The 16,051-nt window shown below is 39.6% G+C and overlaps 1 protein-coding gene across 1 annotated transcript; it reads left to right on the top strand.

The window, feature by feature from the left end:
- The first annotated feature begins 2,926 nt into the window (after positions 1-2,926).
- On the top strand, positions 2,927-16,051 carry LOC111230481 (P2X purinoceptor 3-like). The gene is made up of 12 exons (XM_022757232.1): positions 2,927-3,048; positions 6,006-6,141; positions 6,222-6,293; positions 8,025-8,094; positions 8,203-8,296; positions 10,110-10,187; positions 10,289-10,430; positions 11,719-11,855; positions 12,186-12,279; positions 14,319-14,384; positions 14,458-14,535; positions 15,843-16,051. Exons 1-12 carry the CDS (start codon positions 2,927-2,929, stop codon positions 15,966-15,968), a joined length of 1,215 nt encoding a protein of 404 aa, XP_022612953.1. The 3' UTR covers positions 15,969-16,051.

The following is a 16,051-nucleotide window of genomic DNA, read 5'->3' on the forward strand; positions in this document are numbered from 1 at the left end:
GGCCAGGTCCTGAGATCCTGTGCTAACCAGCTAGCCCCTAAGTTTATGAACATCTTCAACACATCCTTGGCCCAAACCATTGTTCCTTCATGCGTCCCTGTGCTGAAAAACAGCCCCTCATGCCTAAATGACTATTGCCCGGTGGCCCTGACATCAGTGGTGTTGAAGTGCTTCGAGAGGCTGGTGAAGGACTTCATCTGCTCATCCCTGCCCAGCTCATTCGACCCCCTCCAGTTAGCCTACAGAGCCAACAGGTGCAGAGATGACACCATCTCCAACCCTTCTGCACATCCCCCTAACCCCCCTGGTTGGGGGGGAGGTAAAACTATGCGAGAATGCTGCTCATTGACTGTAGTCCAGCATTCAACACTATAGTCCCCCTCACCCTGGCCTGAACCAGGACTGAACACGACACTGTGCAGTTGGGTCCACATTTTCCTCACCAGTTGGCCTCAGGTGGTTCAGGTGTGTGGACTGACCTACAGCTCAGTAACCCTCAGCACAGGTTCTCCTCAGGGCTGAGTCTTGAGCCCCCTGCTGTACAACATCTACACCCTCAACTGCAAGGCCACCAATAGCTCCACCTCCATCACCAAATTTGACGACACAGTGGTGGTAGGCCTGATCACCAACAACACTGAACATGCCGACTTGTACCAGGTAGATGACCTAGCACAGTGGTGCCAGTCCAAAAACCTGACCCTGAACGTCAGCTAATCTTAAGAAATGGTGGTGGACTTTAGGAGACAGCAGGTCAGCAGATACACCCCATTAAAGATCAACGGATAACCAGTAGAGAGGGCCTCCAGATTTAAATACTTCAGAGTACACATTGCTGAGGACCCTAAAGGAGTTTTAAATCAAAACGCAACTGGACTTGATTATTTGTCTGGTCTGGTCTGGACCAGTCCCAGCCTGGATACCATGACCTGGACAAATGAGAATATGCACAGGCTGATTGCTGAGGACCTCACCTGGACCCCATCACATACTAAAAAAATCAAGAGAGAGGCTCTACTTCCTCCGACAACTGTGGAAATTTAACGTCTCACCCTCCATCCTGAAGACCTTCTACTCCTCGGCTGTGGAGAGTGTCCTGACAGGCAGTATCATCGCCTGGTACAGGAACTGCTCTGCCTGTGACCACAGCGCTTTGCAGAGGGTGGTACGTTCAGCTGAATGCACCACTAGAATACCCCTTCCCACCCTACAGGACACCTCTGCAGTCATATGGCCAAAACCAAAAGACTGAAGAGGAGTTTCTATCCTCAGGCCACACACACGCTTCACCTCAGCAAAGTTCCACACATGTTTGAACACTTTCAAATACTGCATATATTGTCTGTTTGTTCTGCACTGTCACTTCAGTGGCACACCAGGTCACTTTTACTGTAAAATTGTAACAAATCTGCTACATGTATAGTGTTGTTTGTATTGTTTGTATATGTTGCTCTTAAAATTGTATTTATATTGCACAAGTAATTTTTATTTATTTTACTCCTTTTATCTTATTATATTTTAGCACAGTAGCTGAGCTGAGGATCCCCTTCATTTCACTTAGTATCTCTGTGCACATGACATATGAAGAACCTTGAACTGGGGTAAAGGGCCAAGGGTCAGACTTGAACCTGTGGCCACTGCAGTTAGGACTAAACCCATGTAGTATTGGTACCTTATAAGGTACAGTTGGAGCGACATGTCATTTTGTACCTTTATGAGGCAAAAACATTTACAGGTATTGACCAAAATGTATTTAAAAAACAACAATTAGTTTACATCTTTAACAAAATCAATTTTCTATATGTAAACTGATCCATTTTCAGTGTGTTTCAATGTATTGTTCTGATAGAACTGATTTGTTCCAGTACATGAGAAAAAGCAGCTATTCAACATTAAGTTGAAGCATTAGACCTGAGGAGCCATTCTCTTATCACTGATTACAACCAAGAGAAATTTCATTTTGGTTTCAGACACAAAACAGGAACAAAGTTCAGTAAAAGTACATTTACAAAACACAAATTCATGACTCGGATACTCTATTACATTCAGTTCATTCAGTGTTTTAACAGTGGCTTTGTGAGCCTACCTCATGACCCTACAACATTATTAAAACCATTAGAACAATGTAAAGACTAGAGGAAATCACTAAAACACACACTCAGCTGTGTTGTTACTGAAGCTGATAAAATTAAAATTGTAATATTTTATTACAACAAACAACTCTCTATTTAAATCAAGATTTTGTGATCCCTGATTTGCAGCATCATCTGCCTGAACCTTCATCTTGTTAAAAGTACAGTTATGTACCCTTTGCTGTCACCAATGATCTTGTACCATACCCGTTTCTCTGAGTGTAGGGACTACTCTTATTATAATACACTTGCTGTTGTTTTTGTGCCATAACTGTAGATAGAGAAAACTTTACCCTGAACATCCATTGTGCACCGAGTAGAGGGAGGGAGGGGGACTGTGAGGAGTAATTTCAGGGGAGGAGGGGGAACCAGAGAGTCAGAGATAAATGAGAGAGAGAGAGAAAGATAGGGAGAGAGAGAGAGCAAGAGAGAGAGAGGAAAGAAGAGAGTGGCAGAATGGGTGAAGAGAGCTAAGGACAAAGACAGAGAGAGAGAGAGCTGTTAACGTGTTAACTAGTTAATATGTATTAAGTCTGAAGTTACAGGAAGAGAGCATCAGCTGAAGATCAGGCGATGGGCATTTCTCTGTTTTCTCCATGAAAAAGGAGACATACAAGTCCTGGAATCAGGATACTGCTCTCACTGTGTTTTCTTCACAAGTTAATAACTGAAGATGTCAACTAGATCCCGGGACATGAATCTGTAGTTGTAATTTTCTTCAAATTTCTATTAGTCATATCAGATACAGAAAATAGACAAACACCGGATCTTTGGTATTTACTGACACTGCTAGGATGTGGTCTTGTATAACGGACTTCTTCACCTATGAAACCACCAAGTCGGTGGTGGTGAAGAGCTGGACCATCGGCATCATCAACCGAGTTGTCCAACTCCTCATCATCACTTACTTTATTGGGTGAGTATTTCCCTTCACCTTGGTTTATTTGTGGGATGGTGTGGTTGAATTAAAGAACAGCAGCTGTCAGTTACAGAAATGTTTATACGTTTGTATATGTTTATACATGAAATGTTTAGACATTTATATTTCATACAATAAACTGGCATTGACTACTATATTGATTAATTGACAATTAACTACTAATAGGCTACATGATAGCACAAGTTAAAAATTAAGACACAGACAATACACCTCCCTATTATATCATCATTTGTATTACTGTCAAGTATTTTATTATGTGCCTGCAATGCAATAGCGCTAAAGGCATATATTACTGTCCTGCATACTTATTCGACTTATTTATCTTCCGTATCGAAATTTCGGCACGTAACTAGTCCGGCAGCTTTGAGAAAACCAAAACAATAGTAACCATGGTGACGTAAATAAGTAACTGTTTTTATTATTATCAACAATGAGCTAATGGACACATGAATTTCCCCTAGGGGATAAATAAAGTATCTATCCATCCATCCATCCCCCCATCCATATGGCAATAAAAAAAATTCCTACAGAGAATAAATGGGGAGAAGTCTTGAAAACGACCAAACCCAGCCCTCTAGAGCTCTACTGCTGCGTCATACTTCAAAGTAGAAAAATGGTTGAAACGTTAAAGACTTGAGAGTCTTTTGGGTTAAATAGGTATTTTGACGCAGTTTACGTGTTGTGTCATTTTTAGACCGTTTCAGATTTTATAATGGGTGTGTATTGCACGGAATACTCAGAGCTAGAGTGCATGACATCACGTGCACTCTAACTGGTTGACTGATTAGACTCATTAACTCTTAGCCTTTTAAGTCAGGTATGAGAGCAACTCTAAGGTAAATAAACAGTGTATTTGTGTAAACGTGTGTGTGTTGATTTGTGGTTGTTTGTAGGACTGCCGCAATTAGTCGCTATAATCGACGTCTATATTTTGCGTCTACGAATCGTTTCTCATACATACATTGATTGATTGGCGGCAAGTCACTATTGAGCGCCATATATTTATTCTCTATTTGTCTTTTATGCTCACATTGCTCTCTGGTCTCCGGGAGAGGCGGGGCTGCAGATACACACAAACACACACACACTATAACCGTACGGCAGGGGCTGCGCCGGGCACAAAACCAGGTGAAGTAAAGAGAACTGAAAATTACTTGAGTTGACGACAACTATCACTGAACTTTACTGTGATTGCAATAAAACGTAAAAGGCCAATACGAACCTTATCCGATCACCTGTCAAACAAACAACAAACAGAAAAGAGATATTTTCATCCGTTTCCTCCCCGACTCCCGGTGTCTTTTACACAACATTGCGCTGGTTAAGCTAATAACGAACTGTTGGGAAACGCTACAACGAAAGCTGTATGTAACTGATTATCTTGCTTTACCATGAATCTTAAAACGTGGCAGACTGTTGTAAACTGAGCGACTGGCTGAAACGAACCAGAACAGTCAATTCAAATCCCTTCACTCTAAGTCAAATTTAGTTAAAAACATTATTGTGAGGTCATTTTGGCTGGTCCTGAAAACTTCAAAGGGCTTTTCGAAGGTCAAGCTTAGGCAGTTTCTAACACATACATGTACATTGACAGACACACAAACCATCTCCACCTTTGGATATTTACTATATAAGTGTCTCAATGTGGTAACACAAGCTTCTTGGAGGCTCTATGGTAGACAGCTCTACTGCCACACACAACAATAAATACACACACATTGAACGAAGTGCAGTTGCTGCCCAAACTTTCACACAACTGACTGTGATTGGCTAATTAGACTGATTAACTTAGGGCATTTTTTGCTATTGTACATGTTGTTCTGCTCTAGCAGGAGACATCACAGTAGCTTTACTGTGGATCAACTTTTGTTAGGGCATGTACATGTGTGTATACATGTCTTGCTATGGTTGTGGGGACAAATTGAGGTACAAAATGATCATTGTGAGGTCACTTTGAAAATGTGAGGACTGGCGAAAGAGCTTTTTGAGGGATACCTGCAGTGACTGAGGTCAGAGATATTATAATTCTCTACAACATGAATAAAACTAAAAGTAACATCCTCTGTAGAGATTGAAACGTGTGTGATGGATGCACACCAAGCAGCAGGCACATTCAAAATTTCTTCAGGAATTTTGTAGTTATTAGTGTAATTATGGTAGCATCTTATGAGGTTTTTTTTTGTAGTTTAAGATAATTTAGGTTTGTTTGTAGTAACTAGTATTTCTAGTTAATCATCAAAATTATAATAAGTAGTGTATTATGGAGGTTTGGGTTACTCTAACTCAGAAATGCATTTAAGTTAGGATTCGTTTACCTAAGCTGATGGTCAGACTGATTCATTTCCTTCTGTTCTGTAGATATGTAAAGGTGTGTAACTTCAATTCAGTTTAATTCAATTCAATTCAATGCCTTTAATTGTCATTGAACAGTGTACAACAAAATTAAGTGTCTTGCTATTGGTCAGATAAGCTTTTGAATGTCTTACTCTATTTTTTTATAATAATTAATCTTTTTTTTTTTTTTTTTTTTCGATACTGTAACGATGAACAATTTGACATTTTTAAGCTGTTCTCTGATATTGGTAGAGTTGAAGTGTAATAGCATCATTACACAAACACATACACACAAATAAAGAAAGAAAGAAAGCATTAAATGATGGATACCTTCCACTTGTGCTTTTATTATATTTTCTTGTGTTACTTTCTAGATAAAAACCCATTTGCTGCAGCTGCAGTGATTTGTCTTTGTTTTTATTAGGTACCTACTCTGATTTACACTGGAGAACTAAAGGGATATTTCAGATGTTTTTTTAGCATTGTAGCTGTATGCAGAGAACTAGGCTCCCTGCAGAATGACGTCCGGAAATATACACAGGAACTCTGTGTGTGTGTGTGTGTGTTTGTGTGTGTGTGTGTGTGTGTGTTTGCTTCAGGTGGGTCTTTGTCTATGAGAAGGCCTACCAAGTGAGAGACACAGCTATTGAATCCTCGGTGATGACCAAGGTCAAAGGTTTTGGAATTTACAATGACAAGGTGATGGATGTTGCAGACTACGTTACTCCTACACAGGTATGGATGGATAGATTGATTGATTGATTGATTGATTGATTGATTGATTGATTGATGTGCTATATATGTGTTTTTTACAGGGAGCTTCAGTCTTCTGCATCATCACCAAACTGATCACCACAGACAACCAGGTCCAAGGATACTGCCCCGAGGTCAGCTACTGTTACTGCCATTACTGCAGTACTACCGCCATTGTTACGGCCTCACCATTACTAATACTTCTACTGGCATTACAAGTTGTGTACAAGCTAAGGTAGCTAAGATTAGCTAGATGAATCTTCATCTGCTGCATCTTTCCATTGACTGCCTCTAATTTTAGCTTTGCAGCCTTTCTACCTGCCTCTTCACAGTCACTATGTTTCCTAATAATGCTGCCACTCTGCCCTTACTCTCACAACTGTCTCTGATTCAGGCATATAGATATGAGTCTTCATAATTGATAAAGAATAGATTTGTTTCCTGCATTACAAACTGTGTCATATGAACTCAAAGTTCTAAGGTGTGAATATGTCACAGCTCACATATTGTTGTAAAAGGTATATGATGTTCCTTTATGAACCAAATTTACAGGACAACATAGTAATCTATCTATAGCATCAACAAAAATGACCCGTCTGAGAATGAATCGGATGATATGCTACCATGCAGAGTATGAGACAGAAAACAGCGGGTTGTACCCGTAGACTGTAGATAAAGATGGATGTAGCCTTCGTGATGTCACCCACAGGTTTCTGAAGCTCAGAGTGAACTGCTGCACCATCAACCATCATGGCAGTGTCTGACTCTGCCCCCTAACTCCTAGCTAATCCAAAAACAAGCAAAGAGAAAGGGGTGGGTAGAGCTGAGACTTTGGCCGGTTTGTGACAAGCATATGTTGACCTGCCTGTCACTCAAAGAGGCCATACCCCAATTCTCCATAACTTTAGTCCTAAATAAAATGTAAACAGGTGAGTTGTATAAACCGTTGTAATGAAGGAGGAAATTAGCTATAGAGACCAAAACTGTTTTTGTACCGTTTAGTCGCACCTGCCAACAATCTGCAGGAGCTCAGTGTTAAACAATAAGCTCTGTCTGTGGTAGTCTGTACTCTTGCTTCACTGGCTAAACTGCTGCCAAGGTTTCCTCGGCTGCTCTACGCATTAAGAAGACAACACATGAAGGCAGCGGACGAGCCATGATACACAAATATCACGTTTCACGCATTATTGGATAAAGTCAGATAAAGTTAGCTGCACTGAGCAGACTGACCAGGGCGGAGCCACACACACATTTACAACAACCAGTAATTAGATTTAGGATTTATTCATGTCATTCATTGCAGCATGCAGTTTTTTTTTGTATTGTTTTGAGCCCCTCCATAATTTAAACATTGGTACAGTGATTTTATTCACTGAGCTGGAAACATCCCTGAAGGAGAGACTGGACCTCTGCATGTATATATCCAAAGATGAGGAAGAGAACTGCAATTTCTGTCCCCTGTGATGGAAAGTTGACAAAATGATCAAGTTGTCTTTGTGTATTTTAATAAGAGCTTTGCAAAGGATCAGCATACAGTCACAACAGAGTGCAACTGCAGACTAATATTGAACAAAAAGTGTACATGAACTTTACTGAGAAAAGAAAGAAAGGGGGTAAGGTGTGTGTGAACAATTCTGGGGGCCATCCTGACTGTCTAAGTGCCAAGAAGAAGCAGCTGGATGTTCAAGGCCAAACTACTCCTTAGTTTATACAAAGCCAGGTCATACAAAGTTCAAACCAGGTTATACAAAGTGCATAATATGATTTCTCTATTACACCCCTTTCCCCATCATACATTATTGGATCTATTGTGTGTGTGTGTGTGTGTGTGTGTGTGTGTGTGTGTGTAATTGGATGTTACCTAGAGTGAGAAGAAGTATTCCTGTACCCAGGACACCGACTGCACCAGACACCTCAATAAACCAGGGAGTTACGGTGAGACCTTCTGTCTGTCTCTTCTCCTCCTCTCATTTCTGCCTCACTGTGTTTGATGAATTGTTTGTCTGTTTCCGTTTGTTTGAAAGCTTTTCTTTTCCTCCTCAGGTATTCTCACAGGGAAGTGTGTTCCTTTCAATGCCACCGTCAAGATGTGTCAGATAAAAGGATGGTGTCCTGCGGAGATAGATACCATCAAGACGTAAGGCGATGCTGTGCATGTGACAGAGCTTCTCTCCACCGTCACAGTTCTGTACTGTTATAATGAAGAACACTGACCTGAGCTGCTGATAAAAGCTCATGATTAAAGCTCAATTAAACTCACACAAACAGACACAAGCTCTCAGAGGCCCAACCTCTCCCACACCTGCTGACCCTTCCCATCCTACCAGGAAAAATAAATGTTCTGACTGCCCCACCAAAAAGTCCTGCTTCATCCCAAAATTCAAAAAAATAACTGAAAAGTATTTTATTTTGTCCTTGTCGATTTGACCAATCATAAAAATGCCACATTCAACATAAAATCAAAGTTTGATATCTGATTGGTTGGTCTGGCCCTACAAGAACTTGATACAGTGAGGAGAGCAATGACTATCACTTCAATTGTGATCCCCAACCCAGTTGCACAAGCTGTCAAGCAGGGACTCAAGGCAGGACTCAGACACAGAGAATAAGTAAACAATGGGATTTATTGAAATCACCAGAGACCTCAGACAGAGTGAAAAACAAATGGCTATGAAAAAGACTAGTCACTAAACTCTGAAACCTGAGAAAACAAAAACACTCCAGGAGGAGGAAAAAGATTCTAATCAAAAGAAACAAAAAAGGTAAACTCAAAACGCTCCGTAAGGAGGAAAAACCTAACTAAATAAAAAAATAAACCAAAATAATCTACTCACGCCAACAAGCGGAGGATCTAGGATAATAAATAATAACTTACACAAAATAAAAATCACTCATAATGAGGAAAAACAAAGAGCTATAAATATTAGCTAAGGCAAGAAATTACAAACAAAAAAAATCACTCTTCACAAGGAAAAGCAAAGGACTATGAACATGAGCTAAGGCAAGAAATCACAAACAAAAACTCACTCTTCACGAGGAACAAAAGGCTTACTTTGAAGGACACTATGGCTGTGGGCATGGACAAAGGCTCAGGTGCAGGTCAAGGACGAAGACAATCTGGCACAAGACAAGGGGAACACAGACTATTTAAACACATGGAGGGAAATAGGGCACAGGTGGAAACACTTAGGGCAATCAGACTGAGACACATGAGGAAGGGCAAGTGACCTGAAACAAGAGGAGAGTTACTTTTCAAAATAAAACAGGAAATGACAGGACAAAACAAACCCAGGACAAGACAACATCACCACGGTGTGACACAAGCAGTGCACCCACAGTTTTAAAATTCAAAACTGATATTGCCAATTCCATTATAGCATCCCATTTAAACAGAAAATACATGAGTAGACTAGAAATGTAAACTGGATTATGGCAGACAGCTTTTTTTTAATTAACCAATCCATACAAGAATACATATTTAGATATAAAGTTGTCCTCCTATGAAGGGGGTTGAGGTAGGTTTAAATTTAATACATTATGGGCTCATGTATTATTAGATTCTATGACTTTAGTTTTAAATAACATAAAACAGTGCATGTTATATTTTACAGTCCTAATGAACACTCATAGAGGAGCCCAGTAACAAGTCTTTAAATCTGGCAGGTAGTGACCAGTCAACATCTCTTAACACCCCCAACCAAAACATTCTAGGACCAGGCCACTAGTCATGGAACTAAAAGCAGAAGCAGTTTGAATGAGCAAAGAGAGATGCTCTACAGACATGAGAGGAGGTAATGGATGTGAGTGTGTTGAGGTGTTCCAATCAGATGGAACTTTACATTGAAACGCACATCGCCCGATTTTTTTTAGAGATTCTGGGGACAAAAAAAAAAGAATACTCTGTATGTCTGCAGTTATACTCTCTCTCCCTCCCTCCCTCTCTCTCTCAGTACACCAATGATGGAAGTGGAGAATTTCACCATTTTCATCAAGAACAGCATCCGCTTCCCAACTTTCAACTACACCAAGTATGACAAGTATCATTTTAAACACCATAATGATGTTGACGATGATTCTGAAGTCTCACATGCCGACATGATGGTGTGTGTGTGTGTGTGTGTGTGCGCAGAGGGAACTTCCTTCCGACAATCACTGGTGATTACATCCAAAAATGTAACTTTGACATGATCAACAACACCTACTGCCCCATCTTCAGAGTGGGAGACGTGGTCCGCTACGCGCAGCAGAACTTCACTAAACTGGCAGACAAGGTGGAGTCCAGACACTTTCTCGTGTCTCACGTCCAAGTCTAGACACATGATTTTTTATGTAACTGGAATCAAATAAGTCCTGTGCATTGGCCTGATTATACAGAAGCCCTGAAAGGCAATTCTATTCCACCGCCCAGTGACAGTCAGAGCAGCAGCCATATTGTTTTCAGGTTGTCCATCCGTCCCATTCTCGTGAACATAATATCTCAGAAATGCCTTGATGGGCACTGCGTCAAATTTGGTGTAAACATTCACTTGGACTCAAGGATAAACTGATTAGATTTTGGTCGTCAAAGATCAAAGTTCAAGTTCATGATGACCTCACAAAATACAGTAACGCGTTGTGAACGCAATATCTCCGCAACGCCTTGACGGAACTTCTTCAAATTTGACATAAACATTAATTTAGAGTCAAGGATGAACTGATTCGACTTTGGTAGCCAGAGGTCAAAGGTCAAGGTCACGGTGACCTCAGAAAACAATTTTTAGCCATTACTCAAGACTTCACAAAGTAATTATGACAAAATTTCACACAAATGGTTCATATTTTCTATGACTCTTGATAAACAGGGATGTAACTTGAAATTAGTCTGTGAGTGGAGGAGGCAGACAACCACGAGGAGGTGATTCTAGTTTGTTTTGTTTTTTTTTTGTTTTTTTTCCAGGATCATTTTTTCTGATTTTATTTTCATCTGTGAAAACAGGTGAGAAGTAAATATCTATATTTTTTTGGAAGGATTTTTCTAAATATATATTTTTCCAATTCCAACTATGTAAAATAACTTCATATATACTAATTAATATTTATAAATACAGAAATACCTATTGTGAAATAGGTCAAAAGCTGTAGAGGTCAATTTGAATAAGACATATGTAAAAGAACATTAGCAGCAGTATTATAAGACTGTACTCCTGAATAAAGAAGAGTAACACATTCAAACAGATTCATATTCCAATTGGTAATCCCAAACATAACAGCCAGTGCAGATTAGTTGCATGCAGGGGCGCTCTGTCAGGAGAGGCAAACCAGACAAATGTCTGGGGCCTTCAAGGAGAAAAGGGGCCCCTGATGGCCCATCATACTAGCACATGTTGCAATGACAACTCTAAACCTCCCATAAAGACACTATACAGTTGATTGCTGTTAACGCTAACCATAACCCTTTAAATGGGGGCCCTGTTGATGTGCGATGTAGCTAGCCTCTACCCATTGCCTGCATGTGAAACATGTAGGGGACATCTGTAAATAGTAGCGTCACTCATCCGTTTACCTCTCTCATGTTGAAAGGGAGGAGTGATTGGAATAAAGATTGGCTGGATGTGTGATCTGGACAAGTCAGATGACCAGTGCAACCCCTCCTACTCATTCACCCGATTGGATGCCATGTCGCAGAAGAACGCTGTCTCACCGGGATACAATTTCAGGTACTTAGCTCAGCTGGCAGTCTGATGTGGCTGATCCAGAGAGCTCGACTGAATCGGAGAAATTCATGCTCCGCACAGGATGATGTCTAATTATCTAAGTAAACGCATGACCTTTCCTCTACCAACAACATTCGAACAAAACTCACTTTTACACATGAAATATTAACATATCTGATGGTAGATTCAAGTGTGACATCTAATTCCTCACTTCTGGTTCTGATATTTTTTCTCTATTAAACCAGAGATTTACCTCTCAGGTGCACACTGATACAGAAGATTCCAATAGTTTTCTATTATATAAAAAATAGTGTGATCTGTCTGTCTTCACAGGTTTGCCAAATACTATAAGATGGAAAACGGGACGGACTACCGTACTCTGGTCAAAGCCTATGCTATTAGGTTTGATGTTCTGGTCAATGGAAATGTGAGTTTCAATCAATATAACAAGATTTAAATGTGTCCATTCAGACAGGATTAACTTTATACTGAAGACAAGATGGAAGCTACATGTTGCTCTTTATACTTTATTATTATTTACTTTATACTTTCTTTTTAGGCATCTAAAGTGTCACAAATGTCTTGCTGCATAAGCAGAATAATTTATACATCTACATGTGATCTCAGTAACAGTATGGTCTTGCTTTTTGGGCCTGTGACACTAAAAGGGTTAACTTTGAAATAATTTCAGGTCAGATAAAGTAGCTATGATCAATTAAATCTTTTTATCAGACATTATAAACATAGATGTTGGGGCCTTTCTGTGTGGAGTTTCCATGTTCTCCTAATTTCGTATTGAATTTCCTCCCACAGTTCAAAGACATGCAGGTATGGTGGGTTTACTGACAGAGATGCCTGCTTTAAAAAAACCTGCTCCACATCGGCCACTACATGAATCAGAATGTAAACTCTGGAGACGTCAGAGAAGAAGTGGTTATGAATGCTTCATATTAATTAGCTTGGTTGGCTAGGTTCATGAACACAGACACTGGATTAGAGGGACACTCTCTTCTCTTTATATAGCCTGTTGATTCCCTCCTCCTGGTGTGGTTAAAACTGAGATTAACTATTGGTTCAGTAAAATTCCAAAAAATAAAACGTTTTAATAAAACTTTCACTTTACTTTAACCAAATTATGTCAAGAGTGACACATAAATTTGTACATATATTGAAACTAACACAGAAAAATAATCCTGCTGATTGGGTCACAAACTTGCTGACTCAGGAGATCCTTTGTTCCCAATGCCATAAGGCTATACAACACCTCAGCCAAAGGAAGTGGACTAATCTAATTATTATTGTTTATTTATTATCAACTGTTATTATTATTATTATTATTATTATTATCAACAATGAGCTAATGGACACATGGATTTCCCCTAGGGGATAAATAAAGTATCTATCTATCTATCTATCTATCTATCTATCTATCTATCTATCTATCTATCTACACAGCCTCCTCCAAGCCTACACCGCAGTTTTCAGGGAGGCGTGACTGTGGCTCCTATCCAGAGTTCATGTTTAGGTCATCGCTCTTTGCCTAGGCACCTACATAGAACAAACTACACTTGTTAACACTTAAATAACACACATACATCAACACACATAAATCATTTATAAGCTGTTATAACACATCAGATAAAAAGGGCAACAATGGCCTATTGCTTGCCAAATAGTGAGCCCACATGTATCTGTACTGTTCTCCATCATCAGCATTTATACCTGCTGCTTCTTCACATGTTTGTTAAGTTACTAGTAATTAACCACTGTCAACATCTTAATGGTCAGAAAGTTTCATTTGGCTGATCAAATTATGGCAAACTACATGATCATATCACATGACCAGATTCATCCTCTGAGGCCTCGGCAGTGTTGTTTATCTTGACATGCTCTCAGCAGCCGTCCTCATTCTAATCACAGCTGTTGATCAGATATTAACATGGAAATGCTTTCTGCTGGTTGCTCCGTTCTTCAGGACTTTATCATCCAGCTAGAACACAGGTGGTAACCTTCCTTTACCTGGTGAACGGCTCATCCATTCTTTGTCTCACTGTTCACATCTCTGTGATTATCCCTCCATCCATCTTCATGTTTCTTCATCTCATTTTACAATCATTTATTTATCACTTACAAACATTTATAAACACATCATCATTTATTAATGAGTTACTATAAGACCCCTTATAAATGGTATTAAATCATTAGTAAGAATAATGAGTAGTAAGCATTAACTTGATCATGCCAAATGGTGAGCTTGCATGAATGTATGAAAACTGTGTTATAACTTGTTTATAATTGTTTATTTATCATTTATAGGAATAAGAATTAATAACTCAATTATAAACCATTTATAAATCCTTAATAAGGGTAGTCGCACCAACATTTCTACTACAAAATTAATGAAATGCTAATGATACCCAGAAGACTGATATGCTGCTGATATGATCTACTGTTCTTCCTTTGTAGGCAGGCAAGTTCAACATGATCCCCACACTCATCAACATGGTGGCAGCCTTCACATCAGTGGGAGTGGTGAGTTGTACTGGTATACCTGACACAACCAGTATAAAATTATTTATAATTATTAATGATTATTCTTATGCAGGGAACGGTGCTGTGTGACATCATACTTTTGAACTTCCTGAAAGGAGCGGAGCAGTACAAGGCCAAGAAATTTGAAGAGGTAAAATATACAGTGGAGAGTTTAATGCACCACAGCTTAAGAAAACATACCCAAAAGACACAACCCAAACGTGCTGCAAATACATGCCGTCTTCATAACTTCAAAAGTCACAAACCAGTATATACCAGCCAGTTCATCACTTTCTTGTGTCCCCTGGAGACACTTCCTTTGTCATCTGTACTACTTGCAGCATGTTTCTGCATGTGGTTGTATTGTGTGTATTCGCAGTGCGATTCTTTAGTTGCAGTGTGTTGAGGTCTCAGAGCCACCGTAAAAAATACCTGGTTCTTAAGATAACTAAGTGTTGATCATCACCAATATGTGGTTTGTCAAAACTTAAAGCTGCATTAATTTACTTTTTAATTTTTTTTTGCAGACCAAGCTATGGACAGAACATTGACAAATTATCACCTTTTAAAGCTGATATGATAAACTTGTTAGCAAACAGTTGTCCTCTCATCCAGAGCCAGAAAACCAAAACAATGAGCTAAAAGAGGCTAAAAGGTAATATAGAGCAGAGAGTGGGCATTACCTTAAAAAACAAAAATAAATAAATCATTAAACAGTGATTGTGGCCTATGCAAAAGTTTGGGCGCCCTATTAAAGCAGTAATTTGTTAGTTTTGCTATCACTACATAACCGACGTTAGCATAAGCAGCTGTGTACTTAGTACATAGTCTAGAAGAAATGTTGTGAGTTCAGCATCAAACTTCATTCAAACTTGCCAACAGCTGTCTCCAGAGGTGGACAGCAATGCCATTTTTACCTCTTGTCTCTATCACGTCCTTTCTTCTACTGAAGTTAGCATGCTAACCAGTGAACCCCAGCCTGTCTCCTGACTTTCCAGTAACGATTTACTGTAGCATCTGATCTGCTCCGAAAACATATCGCTGCGCTGAGGGAGTATTATAACTTCTTATATTGTAAACAAGCTTCCTACATCAAAAACTGAAATGCTAAAACATGTAGTTCCTGTAATGACCACTTCATCATCTTTATTTACAGTCTATGATCAAGACAACAATGGCAGAAGCGCTTGTCAAGAGACAATCGCCACCACCCACTTCTGGCAGGAAACAATGTTCAGCTAAAGAGAAAACTTAGAAATCGCTCCTTTAAGTCCGTACTTAGTAATGCCCCCTTTTGGCAATTAAGTCTTTCTATTCATACAGTAACTCATACTTAAATCTAATGTATGTGTTTAGTTAGGGTTAGGAGGTTTTGACAGATGACAATACCGTATTGTGTTAACATACTAAAGAGCAATACATCTCTCTGTCTGTCCCTCTCTCTCTCATGTACTGTAGGTGTCGGACAGTCCACTGGAATCCCAAAGCAACAGGTTTTACCGCTCCCAGCTGTCACTCAGACATAACGAGACCATCATGAGGTCCAATGACTCAGGTGCTTTTTCTATTGAGCATTACAGCTAAATTGACTGGGTGGGAGGAACAGCCTGTGGCCAGTGGTTGGGTTTCTCTCAAAATGTCAGAGTTCTCAGTTTGATCAATTTCAC

Source organism: Seriola dumerili, unplaced genomic scaffold, assembly GCF_002260705.1.
Source record: "Seriola dumerili isolate Sdu_G_001 unplaced genomic scaffold, Sdu_1.0 BDQW01000267.1, whole genome shotgun sequence".
Classification (NCBI taxonomy): domain Eukaryota; kingdom Metazoa; phylum Chordata; class Actinopteri; order Carangiformes; family Carangidae; genus Seriola; species Seriola dumerili.